The sequence below is a fragment of the Papaver somniferum genome, chromosome 3 (genome assembly GCF_003573695.1).
Source record: "Papaver somniferum cultivar HN1 chromosome 3, ASM357369v1, whole genome shotgun sequence".
NCBI classification, from domain to species: Eukaryota; Viridiplantae; Streptophyta; class Magnoliopsida; order Ranunculales; family Papaveraceae; genus Papaver; species Papaver somniferum.
In genome coordinates this window covers 158,895,262-158,907,393 of record NC_039360.1, presented here as the reverse complement: position 1 = coordinate 158,907,393, position 12,132 = coordinate 158,895,262, and the positions used below count along the sequence as shown (strand labels likewise).

At 38.3% G+C, this 12,132-nt stretch overlaps 1 protein-coding gene across 4 annotated transcripts; it reads right to left on the bottom strand.

Annotated features, from left to right (window-relative positions):
- Window positions 1–1,434: 1,434 nt before the first annotated feature.
- Window positions 1,435–11,108, bottom strand: LOC113357773 (amino acid transporter AVT6C-like). Of its 4 annotated transcripts, none has more exons than XM_026601226.1 (8): window positions 6,238–6,391; window positions 5,805–5,972; window positions 5,621–5,697; window positions 2,977–3,391; window positions 2,682–2,834; window positions 2,361–2,564; window positions 1,775–2,240; window positions 1,435–1,687 (listed from the first exon to the last, which is right to left on the bottom strand). In XM_026601226.1, the coding sequence occupies exons 1-8, from the start codon at window positions 6,260–6,262 to the stop codon at window positions 1,567–1,569; spliced, it is 1,629 nt and encodes a 542-aa protein (XP_026457011.1). In that variant the 5' UTR covers window positions 6,263–6,391; the 3' UTR covers window positions 1,435–1,566. The 4 variants fall into 4 exon arrangements, 2 of the variants coding, with proteins under 2 accessions (XP_026457011.1, XP_026457012.1); XM_026601227.1 differs by having other exon boundaries at window positions 2,977–3,388; XR_003363915.1 differs by lacking the exons at window positions 1,435–1,687; window positions 1,775–2,240; window positions 2,361–2,564; window positions 2,682–2,834; window positions 2,977–3,391 and adding exons at window positions 6,730–10,321; window positions 10,954–11,108 and having other exon boundaries at window positions 4,313–5,697; window positions 5,805–6,009; window positions 6,238–6,418.
- Between the last annotated feature and the right edge of the window lie 1,024 nt (window positions 11,109–12,132).

The following is a 12,132-nucleotide window of genomic DNA, read 5'->3' as shown; positions in this document are numbered from 1 at the left end:
TTAATGATTTTGTTTATCTCCCTCCCCAACCTTACAGACAGATAACAATTGCTAATCAGTCTTTTTCGAAGCTATCACCTCGTTTTTATGGCCCTTTTAAAGTTCTTGAGAAAATTGGAACTGTGGCATATAAACTGGATCTGCCTATCACTAGTAGAATACATCCAGTATTCCATGTTTCACAGTTAAAACTGAAGTTAGGTCCTACTGCTTCTTTTGAAGCTACATTACCTACCATTATTGACTATGACAAATGGGAGCTAGAAGAAATTTCAGACAGGCAGATGTATAAGAAGGGAAACCGAGCTGCTACAAAGTGGTTGATCAAATGGAAGGGTCACTCCAAAGATGATGCAACTTGGGAAGATGCTTATGATCTCATTGCACGCTTTCTACAGTTAGAGGCTTGAGGACAAGCCTTGTTTTAGGCAGGATGGGATGTTGCGATGCCAACTCCTACTTCTTTTATTTCAGTTAGCTTATTAGCTTAGTATTTAATTTCTTTACGTACTTAGTATTCAGTTTCCTAGTTTGTAGGTTTCCTTAAATTAGTTTGCTTGCTTATCAAGTTTATTCAGCTATGTATAACTCGAGTCTAAGCTTGTAAAGAATCAATTACCAATATTAAGAAGTTTATTCAGTTCGTTCTACAAAACCAGAGGCTGTTAGCCCCAGTACAAAGGGATTTATCCTTGTTTTTTTACTTCTTTGCAGCTTATATCCAGTGTAAAGGTTTAGAACCCTAACAAGGAGGAAGAAGATTGGTTTAAGCTCTAATTTTCAATATCAATCAATGTGCAACTCAAAATATGTAGACTAAAAGGTAAGTGTTTATAGATATAGGTTTGGGGTTCGAATTCCGCTAGCACGGAGAAGAGATTCTTTTTCTTTCTGTTTTTTCCTTTGCCTAGGTACCCCGTACCTGGTTGAAGTCTCATAAAGTGAAAAAGCATACAGACTTCAGATGGTGGAAGTTTTTGACTTGGTATCTGGATCTGACTCGGTCCCTGACTAGGCACGAGTCAGATATCAAATTGTTTGTTTTCTTTATTGAGTTAGACCTGACTCGGACCTAATAACTGACTCGGATCTATTTGAGTGAGGGAATAAAATACCCGTAACTCATGTGACCAAGCTAAATCATATATTTTTGAGTCAGATCTAACTCAAAAAAACAAACATACTTCAGGTGATTTCAGTTAGATCCAGCCGAGTCAGATCCAAAACAAAAGAAGAAAAAAAAAACATAGACGTTAGGTTTTATCTTTTAGACGATTCACTGCACCCATCTCAACTAGTTACAATTCATAGCTTCTGGGTTAATGAAGACAGGCGACGAGGAGTTCATTTTGTCATGCATAAAACACTTAAACAGAACCATCATGAATTCTGGGCAGTACTGCAGTAGATCATTATTGAATGCACAACAATGCGAACGCTAAGAATTTGTTTTCACCCGATTTTGATTTTGATTGCAAATGTATTTCTTCCACAGATACACTAGCATTTTACAGAGAGAAGAGGGAAACCACTGTAATGGTGTCAACCCTAGTTGCAGTATGATCGTTAAGTTCTAAGTAAACTTGCAATATTGGAGTAAATAGCGATCGTACTAGCTATTACTGCAATAGCAATCATTAGTACAGCTAAAATCTTATCTCTTCTTGTTGCTACTCCCTGAACGTCTCTGCAGAAGACAAAAAAAACCTGTCAGGAAATACTAAAAACCGGTGCATATTTGTCAGGTGGAAAAGGGATGTGAAGAAAGTTGTACCTGAGGACAATGGCGCCAGGGAATATGAAAGCTACACAGAGGGAAGTTGTGGATCCAAGGAACTGGAAGAAAAACCATATATTTGGGATGGCTATTGCTGCTATGTAGACGAATATGAGAAGTATGCAAGTGAGCGGAACAAACCGAATGTTGTGCGAAGACAACAAAGGCCATTCAGGAAAGAGGAATTCATCGACGTTTACCCTCAGTGAGAAATTAGGTAGTGGAAAAACCAACATTAGATGGAGCGCATAGCTTAAGCGAACCGTGTCATTAAGAAAAGTTCCCACATTAGAACCAAAATTGTGATCGAAATTGGAGAGTATGTCAGGCATGGTTGAATCACCAAACAGTAGGTAGCCAAAGAACCCAACTGCTGCATAAACTGCTGCACATAAGACGAGGGATATACGCACAGCCGTGACCATTTCAGAAGTTTTCCTCAGTTCTGCTGCAATCGGATGAACTGCAGAGAAGTGCATATTAAACGGTGCACAAGAGCAAACCACAGAATGAATTCAACCAACAACACACATTAAGTAACATCGAGCATCCGAAAACAAGAGTATCTCAGCTTGTTGCTTACCATTGAAATGGAAGGTGAAGGCTGACACAATGATCGGAACAGCCGTAAACAACTCGAAAAACGATTCCTTGTTTTCTAGTACTGGCAGCATTCTAGGAGTCATAGTCTTACCATGCCAAAGTGCAGAGATGGCTAAAACTGTGCTGATAGCAACAAACACCACTGCTAAAAGCACCGAAACCGCAGAAGTAAACCTCAACGACTCTGCAGTAAGCAACACCAAAAACAACGCTCATGGATTAGTCCATACACATGAATTCGAAGATATCAAAACTCAAATCAAAATCGTATCAGTTTTGTTGTCCATAGATAGATACTAACCTACACGTTTGAGCAAAACAAGAGGAAGCATAACAAAAATGACAGTGAAGAGAATTGCAAATGATCTTGTATTCCACCATTGCAATCCAAACCATTCTTGCAACATCCCTGAATGCACTGATTCATTACTTCCACTTCCACACAGAACATCTCCTGCATAATTAAAAAAAGAAAAGAAATTGATTAATTTTAGAACCAGCCAGAAAATCAAATTAAACCAACCCAGAATTGAAATCACCAAATTAAACCCAGAATTGAAATGACTGATTGATAAGGTTGGAATTCGATTGATTACCGATAATGATGAGATAAATGATAAGACACCCAAGATTAGTAATCATGATACAGATCTGCAACATGATTGATCCAACTCGTCCAAACGATTCACCCATCACACCGGCGTAAGTAGTCTTTTTCAGATTATCAGATGATTTTGTAAACCGGATGAGAAACTCAGCTGAAACCTCAGATAAGATCGCAATGACTACGATGAGTATAATCGCCGGAATTACTCCCAATACTTTAAGTGTCGCCGGAATCGACATAATTCCGGCACCGATTGTGCTTGTTGATACGTTGAATACCGCACCGGGAACAGATGCACCACCGCCGGAATCTTCATCTTGATTATTGGTATTGAGCTCCGGGAGTAAGGGCGTGAAAATTCCGGCGTCTTTTGTGATTGTCATGGTTGATGGATTCTGATTCTTCTACCAACAACAAGAGCGTTATTATAGGGGGATATGCGGTTGCCAACAAGGACCCATTATTGGGTAGGCGTGTCATTTACTGAGTTTACCAGAACGGCCATACCAAAACAGATAAGTACGCTGACACCCCTAAATAGTATCTATTTTGTTCTCATTGCCCTTTGATTTTGGACAAGGCAATAATCCCACGGCCAGTATTTTGTTTTGGTTTTATTAGCCTTGATTCTGGCCATCGGATTAAAATAGCTAGACAGTTAGATGACGGTGATAGCATCACTACACTCTGCTGCATATGCAAACTTATCCGTAATACTTATTTTTAAATCAACAGTATTATATCGTACAAGTGTTGCTGGAACTTGACATGTTCCGGCACCAATTATGTGCTGGTTGACACGTCAAATACCACACCGGAAACAGATGCACCGCCGGAATATTCCTGGTTATATTTTCTAAATGGTAAAATTATTCCCACAATGATTAACATTAATTTAATTAAAATAATTATATTAGTTAAATTAGTTAGATTAGTTAGTTGATTTATAAGTTGAGTTTTGGAAATAATTTAGACAGAGAAGTAGAATGAAGTAGTAGAGGAGGTTTTTTTTTTTTCGGGGGGGGGGGGGAAGAGTTAGGGTTTTTGAGAAATTTGTGATACAAATCATGATTTTGAAGTGGGGGAGTCTTCTAACTTTCCTCCTACAGATGAGTACTTGTATGATGACCTACCAAATCATGATCAAATGCATGATCCTCACTCTTATTTTCCTCAAACTCAAGATGGCTAGTGATGAATATCTTGAACCAAACGTAGAATCCAATGACCCAGAAGAAGAGAATGGAGATGCAAGTAATCAGGTAGACAACCTACGTGGTGAAGATTGTGATTTTTCCATGCCAATGATCGATTTTGGTTTTTTTTTTTCTCACTTTAGCTTCCCAGGATCGGCAAGGTCGACGCTTGTCGATCATGTCGACCTAAGCGCCGGCGTAGTTTATATTTGAACAACGTGCCGACTTTTCATGAACAGTATCCGTGTCGGTGAGGTAGAAAATTTGAACCATATGCCGACTTCCAGTTTTTTGCAGCATAGAAGTCGCGACTTGAAAATGCTTACGCCGGCATCTTAATCTTTTTGGACCTTGCGGAATACAGTTCGGTCGGCACTGTTAAATTTTTTTATGCCATGCCGGCTATTTTGTAGTCGGCATAGTTTTATATGTCGATCCTGCCGACTTTGGTAATACATATCAACTAAATTTTGATGTTTTGTATATTGTTGCATTGGTACCGATGACGGATCAGCCTCAAGATCACAATATTAGGGGTCCTGATACTTCCGCACATTGCGCTAATGATTTAGAATGAAAGGAAAAAGACGACGCGGTCAAGTGGGTCGTTGAGAAAGCAAAAGAGAAGACGTGCGTTCTAGTGAAAAATACCCAACAAAAAGATATGCGGTTTGAAATGGTATGCGAGGGTTATGGGTCGCCGGACGCAAGTCACAAGAGCAAGGGTTATGTGTATGATAAGAAGACGACTGGGTGTACAAGACGAAGTCAAAGAAGTGTGGATGCCCATTCAAGATTATATTTTGGAGGAACAAAGCAACCAATGACATGTGGAGAATGAATATAATTGATATTGGTTGGCATAACCATAAAAATCCGGAAACTCTTGTTGGGCATTGTCAAGTAGCCAAGTTGAAACCGCACAAGTTCGAAGAAGTAAGAACAAGTTGGGGAATTAAACCAAGCAAGCTCCTTAGTAAGTACAAGAGAAGGCCGGATACTGAGGTTCTGATAGGGGAATTAAATGCACACGGGAAACAATTGCAGCAAGTACTGTCCGCATCAACATTTTTAACATGGGTATATATCACAACTAAACAAGTTTCAAAATCCAAAAGTCCCATCGTTGAAACATAAATGTCAATGACCTACCACCAAGCTTCAAACAAGAATATAAGCACACAGATAAGAATTCAGAACACAAGCAAAATATAGGCAAGGCCCGTAAATTTTGTTTGGGAGATGACAAGAAAGGGTTTTATGTTTTATGTTTCTTAAATGTACAGTCGTTTGGTTCAACATGGGTTACTTTAACTCTACGGACTACTAAACGTCCATATGAGATCGTTATGATTCAACGAGTGGATCTTTATCAAAGAACTTATGTTTCCTCCAGTAGATGTTATAAAGCAGGAGGCTCAGAGAGAGACGACTTACATGTTTTCCAGAATTCTCTTCTCTATAAGCAATGAAAAGATCCCCTGCTTGGAAATTTTGCATATTAATGAAGTCACCTGGAAAAGGAGAAAATCTGGTCAGAAGAGTACATGAAAATGTCAGAAGAAAGCCAAAGTTTGTGATAACAAAGCCAGAGATACATTTAGAAATAAGAATCACAAACCCTGAACTTTGACAGCCCAAATCCTGGAACAGGAAAAAAAAAACGGATGAAATTCTCTATGCCTTGATAACACAATTCCTGAACCTTTCTTTGCATAGTTGCAGAAGTATGTTGGTACATGGGTTCCAGGATCTGTTATCGAATGCAGAAAGTCCTTGCTTGACGAAACTGCAGACGATAGAATACACAAATACAGGTAATCAACCTGAGAAGTAAACCAAAGCAAGCAATAAGAACAAGTGCATAGGTAGCGACAAAGAACTCCCCAAATGGATGGAAGTCTACAGAAATGCAGTTGAATCTGTATCCTATTAGTGAGTGAACAACTCTTGCCCCAAAAGAATGCTACGACTTGAGTACAAATTGGGAAACTGTATCACAAATGCAAAGTGGCAGAAGTGAGAATATACACGGGACTGAAGCAATTACTCACACCAGAAGTAGCATTCAAATGTCATCCAGATTAATTTTCATGTCGCGTTTTCCCCAACCCAGTATCGATCTTACACATTTCATCCTTAAAGGCGGTGAATTTTTTTCTATACCCAATTCCGGCCTCTGCTTTAAGCCTTTTACAGTTCCACTGCTTCCCAATGCTATTCAACTAGTTAAAGCTGCACATCAAAACCAAACCATATCAAAGAAATTCCAAGAATGCATCAATTACTCTCAAACAAAGAAAAGCAAAAACGAAACAAGATCTATATATATATATATATATATATACACACGCAGTTACAAATGTACACACCTAGAGGATGCACTAAAAATAATTTTGAAGTATAATTACGAAACACAATACATATATTCACTGCACTCTCTTAAGACACTGATAAACCTGTGGCTCAAGCAAACTTCCCTGCAAGTAATATTGTTCAGAAAATTCATTATAAAACAACAATGCTTCTTAAGTTAAAGTACTTACGAAATCATATGAGAAACCTCATTTACATGTTGTCCATCAAATTAATCATATCATATTCATCACATGGATCTCCAAGCTGCCCCTCTCTTTGAATATAATCAACATTGAGAATTTCCAGAAAGGAAAGGGATTTCAGATCATAGGTGATTGATTCCTTCAGTTGGGAGCAATTGAAGATGCTTAATAGCCGAAGGGAAGTCCATCCTCGTAAATCTGGCAGATAACGGAGAACTGGACAATTTGCAAAGTCCAATTCCTGAAGAGAGCTACCCAGGAATTCAGGGTCAAACAGTGCAACCTCCCTGTAATTATCATCATCAGTTGCGCAAAATCCTTGCAACTGATTGCAGTTTCGAAATATCAGATACCGGAGGCTACAATTGTTTTGGAGTATCCGTTTTGGAAAGACTACAAGCTCCACAACATTGTCTAACCGAAGGGTAGTCAGAGAGCTGATCTGACTTCTCTCAACTGACCTTAAAAACTTGAAGTCCGTACCCCATAAAACCAATTCCTTAAGAGAAGGATAGGAATAATGCAATTTTTCAAGTAGGAACATATCAGTAAGATCGAGTCTAGTTAATAAAGGAAAATAGACATCTGAACTCCTTAAACGCATGTTTTCAAGCCGGAGATGAGTAAGACGTGGAAGTTCCCCGATAGCAGCAGGAAGTTCTTTCATCCCATGGCAGTTACTAAGTTCCAGTCTTTCCAAATTTGGAAGACAAGATGGAATACACATCCACATGGGAAGTTCACATCCAACGAAGTTAAATATATTCAACCATTTCAATCCAGTGTGGGGTTGGAGAGCTTCTAATATCATAGTACTGTGACTACAGAACTCGTTGTCCAGCCACATCTTTGAACCTTTAGGCAAATGCCAACAGAGTTGCAACTTGTGAAGGCCCCGCTTCTCCTTCAAATTCGCTCTCTCGGCATCAACCCGTTCTTTCACGTTCTGAAGATCATAAATAAATAACATCTCTAGGAAATTCAGATTTCCTAACTCATCAATACAACTGTTACATTCAGGCTTGCCGATGACTTCTTCCCGCACATTGTAAGTCAGGTGTCGAAGGTTAACTAGTTCACCTATACCCGTTGGCATTCCTTCCCCAAAGTAAGTAAACTTCCTCAGTTTTGTCCAATTCTTTACATCTTTCGGGAGCTCACACCAGAAAAGATGCAATAATTCAAGATTGGTGAGGTTAGCGCATGAATTGGGTAATATCTTGATCTTAGTGCCAGCCAGGTTGAGGGACCTTAACTGAGACAATGCACCAAAATCGGTGGGTAATGCTTCTAGCAATGAACATCTTTCTATATCAAATATACTCAACTTATCAAGACGTGTAACATAATCGGGTAAGGATCTTAACTTAGAGCAACTATTGAGAACCAATGTATTCAAATTATGAAGGTTACTAACAAAATCAGGTAATCGTTCAATGGGTGTTCTCGACAAATCAAGAATTCTAAGATATTTCAAACCAGAGACAGAGTTGGGGAAGGCTTTTAAATTTTTGCAATTGCTGAGATGCAATGCTCGCAAATTACAAAGACTTGTTACAGAATCAGGTAATTTTTCTATATCTGAGAAGGAAAGATCAAGAAGTCTTAATTTTTGTAAGGGTTGAATATTTTCAAGAAGATTCTGGATACCACGCATGTTAAAGAATACCAATGACTGCAGATTGTAAAGTTTACTGATTGACTGATGATTCACAGATTGACTGAGATTATAAAAGGAAAGGTAAAGATACCTCAAGTGTCTGCACTTGACATTCAGATCAGATAACTTTGAATGTTTAGAATAACCTGTTGGATTGCCTACATGTAACACACGTAATTGCTTATTACTTGAGAAAACATTAGGGTGCAATCCAAATTTTCGAGCAGGTACAATGATAGTCCGCAACTTCTTCGCACTGCTTAATGAATTCAGAGATGCTGCTGATAGTTGTTCATCTAGTGTTAGCTGTAAACGACGAAGTTTGGAAACATTTTTCAACTCACTTAACTTGAGAGAACTCAGTTCATGATCCCCAGCAACATCTTGTGCTAAATCATGTACAAGATCATGCATTGTAAACATCTCTATGTCACCTAAGCTGCTCTTATTAACACAATGGAAAAAGGAGCTCTGCACCAAACTTTCGAAATATTCATCTGCAGAATCTTCCATCAATCTTTTGTTATGCATATCCGATGGTTTTACAAATCCTTCAGCTATCCAAAGCTCAGTTATACTTTTTTTACTTATTACCCAATAATTGGGAAAGATTGAGCAAAAAGAAAAACATTGTTTCAGATGAGATGGCAAGTTACCATAGCTTAATTTTAGTACAGGAAGGATTCTGCTGTGGCTTTCCGGTGTGTTCCAAATATCATCATCTCTTATCGATATCCAGTCACTTTCTTTACTTTTTGAGCGCATTAGACTTCCAAGAAATTTCGCTGCAAGTGGTAAACCACCACACCTTCTTACTATTTGATATCCTATATTTATCATTTTTGGAGTAATTTGTGCTCTGTTGTTGGAAAAAACCTTTTGCTCCATGATTGACCAACATGCATCTTCTGGTAACTGTTTCAAAACAAATGGAGGAATACTCCCCCCAACAACAGATGCAACTTGGTCTTTCCGTGTAGTGATTAATATTCTACTCCCTTGGGCACCTGCGAGCAACGGAGATAAAAGTCTTTCCCATTGCTCTTGATCCTCATTCCACAGATCGTCAAGTACTAGCAAAAATCTACGCCGGTTTAACTTATCATGAACTTTTTTCACCAGTACATCAAAATTTGTTATACTAATCTCAGCTTCAGTAATGGACTCCAAAACTTTTATTAAGATGTTTTCCACATCAAACTGGTCAGACACACAGACCCACATCATCGGATCAAAGTGTGTCTTTACCAGGTCATCTTTATAGACAAGTTGAGCTAGGGTTGTCTTCCCGAGCCCCCCCATCCCCACTAATGAAACGATAGAAACCTTTTCAAGATTTCTATAATCAGATGAGGTTGATGATACCGGTGTGACCGTGGTTAATAATTTTATTAACTCATTTTTGTCACCATCCCTTCCTACAATTTCTGACTCATTGTTTAATAAAGATGTGGTTTGCCGCTCCTTGTGTTCATTACGAAGTGTAGGAGCATCACTTGATGCAATTAGAAACTGAAACCTACCCATATCTTTGGCAATTACATCTAATCTTTGGTTGATTTTTTTAATCTTTTTTGCCTTCTTGAAACGAAATGCAAGTGGGTTGGAAGATGAAGCAAAATCGAATACCTTACTTGTCAAGTTGTTCCCTCTATTACTCCGACGCATGGTTTCGTAGCAGAAGTCATCCATCACGTCATCAGCGTCATACGCAACGTCCCTGAGCCTTGCCAACCAAAGTCTTACAGCTGCATCCTTAACTTGCTTCTTCTCAGCATCAGCTATCACTGAAAGAATCATCTCCAAGGTGTCTTGAAGCTTTATAAACTCATATTTGGCACCCCAAGCTAAACCGATCTCATGGGAAACAAAATCAACCAACTTGTTCAAAATTACTTTGGTAACGACTGTAAGAATCTGTGCCATAGTTGAAGAAAGAAAGAAGAAATTAGAACAATTTCGGATGATATTTAGGTGTAAGATGGTTGTTTAGACTTTGCTTCTATCACTGCAAAATGAAATGAATCTACAGTCTACAAGTAGTACCATTAAATTATTAGTCAATGATCCATCCATATCATACCCCACACGGTAACTTCATTGTCTTCAGTCTTTGGATTGCAAATAAAACAAGTGTTTTTTTTTTTTTTTAATATGCGAAAGCAACTGTAAACCAAACCAATAAATGTATAATAAGTTTGTAGCAGTTGTTGCTGCTGTAATTTTTCCTAAGTGTTGAGTAGTAGAAGTAGTGCAATATTCTAGAAAAAGGAACCTTCTGCAAATATCGGAGTCATTCATTAGATGAAGATCAAAATGTTTTAACTGTATGTAGCATTGACAAATTTTACATCTACCAACGAAGCTGTTGGAAGGAGTTAAAGTTAGTGACTAGAAATTGTATCAAATAGTTCACAAACAGTTTATATGTAATTTGTGACACAGATGTTTCAGTGAGTCAATTTCACAAACAGTTTTTATGCCAACAGCAGTAGTAGAAGTAATACAAAAGTTAGAATTAAAAAATTAAAGAAGCAGTGGAGAATTACCTGCATGGTGCTTGGTGTTGTCAATTCTCAAGCTTCTACTAGCATTTGGGATTTCAGTTTTTCACTTTTTTTTTCTTTTCTCAAACCAAAGATGAGAATGAGACAAGTACTGGTTCATCCTGACGAAAACCTTACTATCCCATAAAAGATGAGAATGAGACATCAAATTTTCTTTTACTAACTTTTTTAATAATTTTTTTTACCACAGTATAAATTTAAGAAATTAAAAATCTGGGGCACATTGGCTGTGGCCTTGTGGGAGGTCTTCGAGTGCACGATGAACCAGGCTGCACTAGTGTGCCAAAGAGCGACTCAGTGGCCACAGTAAGAGCCAAATAAAACGGCCAAGAGCCGCTTAATTAGTGTTGAACAAAATCACCGCCTATATATTATTCGAGAATTACGGTCTTAACAATTCCTTCTGGAACCTTCTACATTCCTAATTCTTGAACCCACCCATAATCTTATCTTATACATTCTCTGCAAACAAACACTAATCCTCCGCAGTACAATCCATAACCCTAATTCTGTCAGAAAAAAAGAAAAAAAAAACATAGAAAGAAAAAGTATGCCTTCAATTTCTTCTTCTTCTGTTGCTGATATTACTCAATTTCATCAACTCATTGGTCCTCCATCAATCCACCGCCCACCACCACCACCACCACTTGCAGAACTCAGAGGCTTAACTGAGAATGGATCAGCAACATATATATATCCACTAATAACCCATTGCTTGATTTCTTCTTTCATGTAGTTCCTGACACACCACGTAAAACCGTGGTCGAGAGATTAGCAAAGGCATGGAAACATGATCCTTTAACAGCTTTAAAGTTGGTATGTAACTTGAGAGGTGTTAGAGGAACTGGTAAATCTGATAAAGAAGGGATTTGTGCTGCTGTATTATGGCTTCATAAGTATCATCTAAAACCCTGGCTTCTAATCTTGAAGCTATGTCACAGTTTGGTTACTTGAAAGATTTGCCTGAAATTCTTTTCAGATTGCTCGAAGGTGTAGAAATCCGAAAGACTTTAAGAGATGCGTGGAGCGAGGAAAAACTTAGTGTACCTGTTGAGGCGAGGACTGGAAAGGATGATGTTTTTGTTAGCGGTGGTGCAAGTAGAGGTGCAAGAAGATATGGTGCAAGAAGAGGTCAATTATGTCCTGGAATATGTTAGGGTT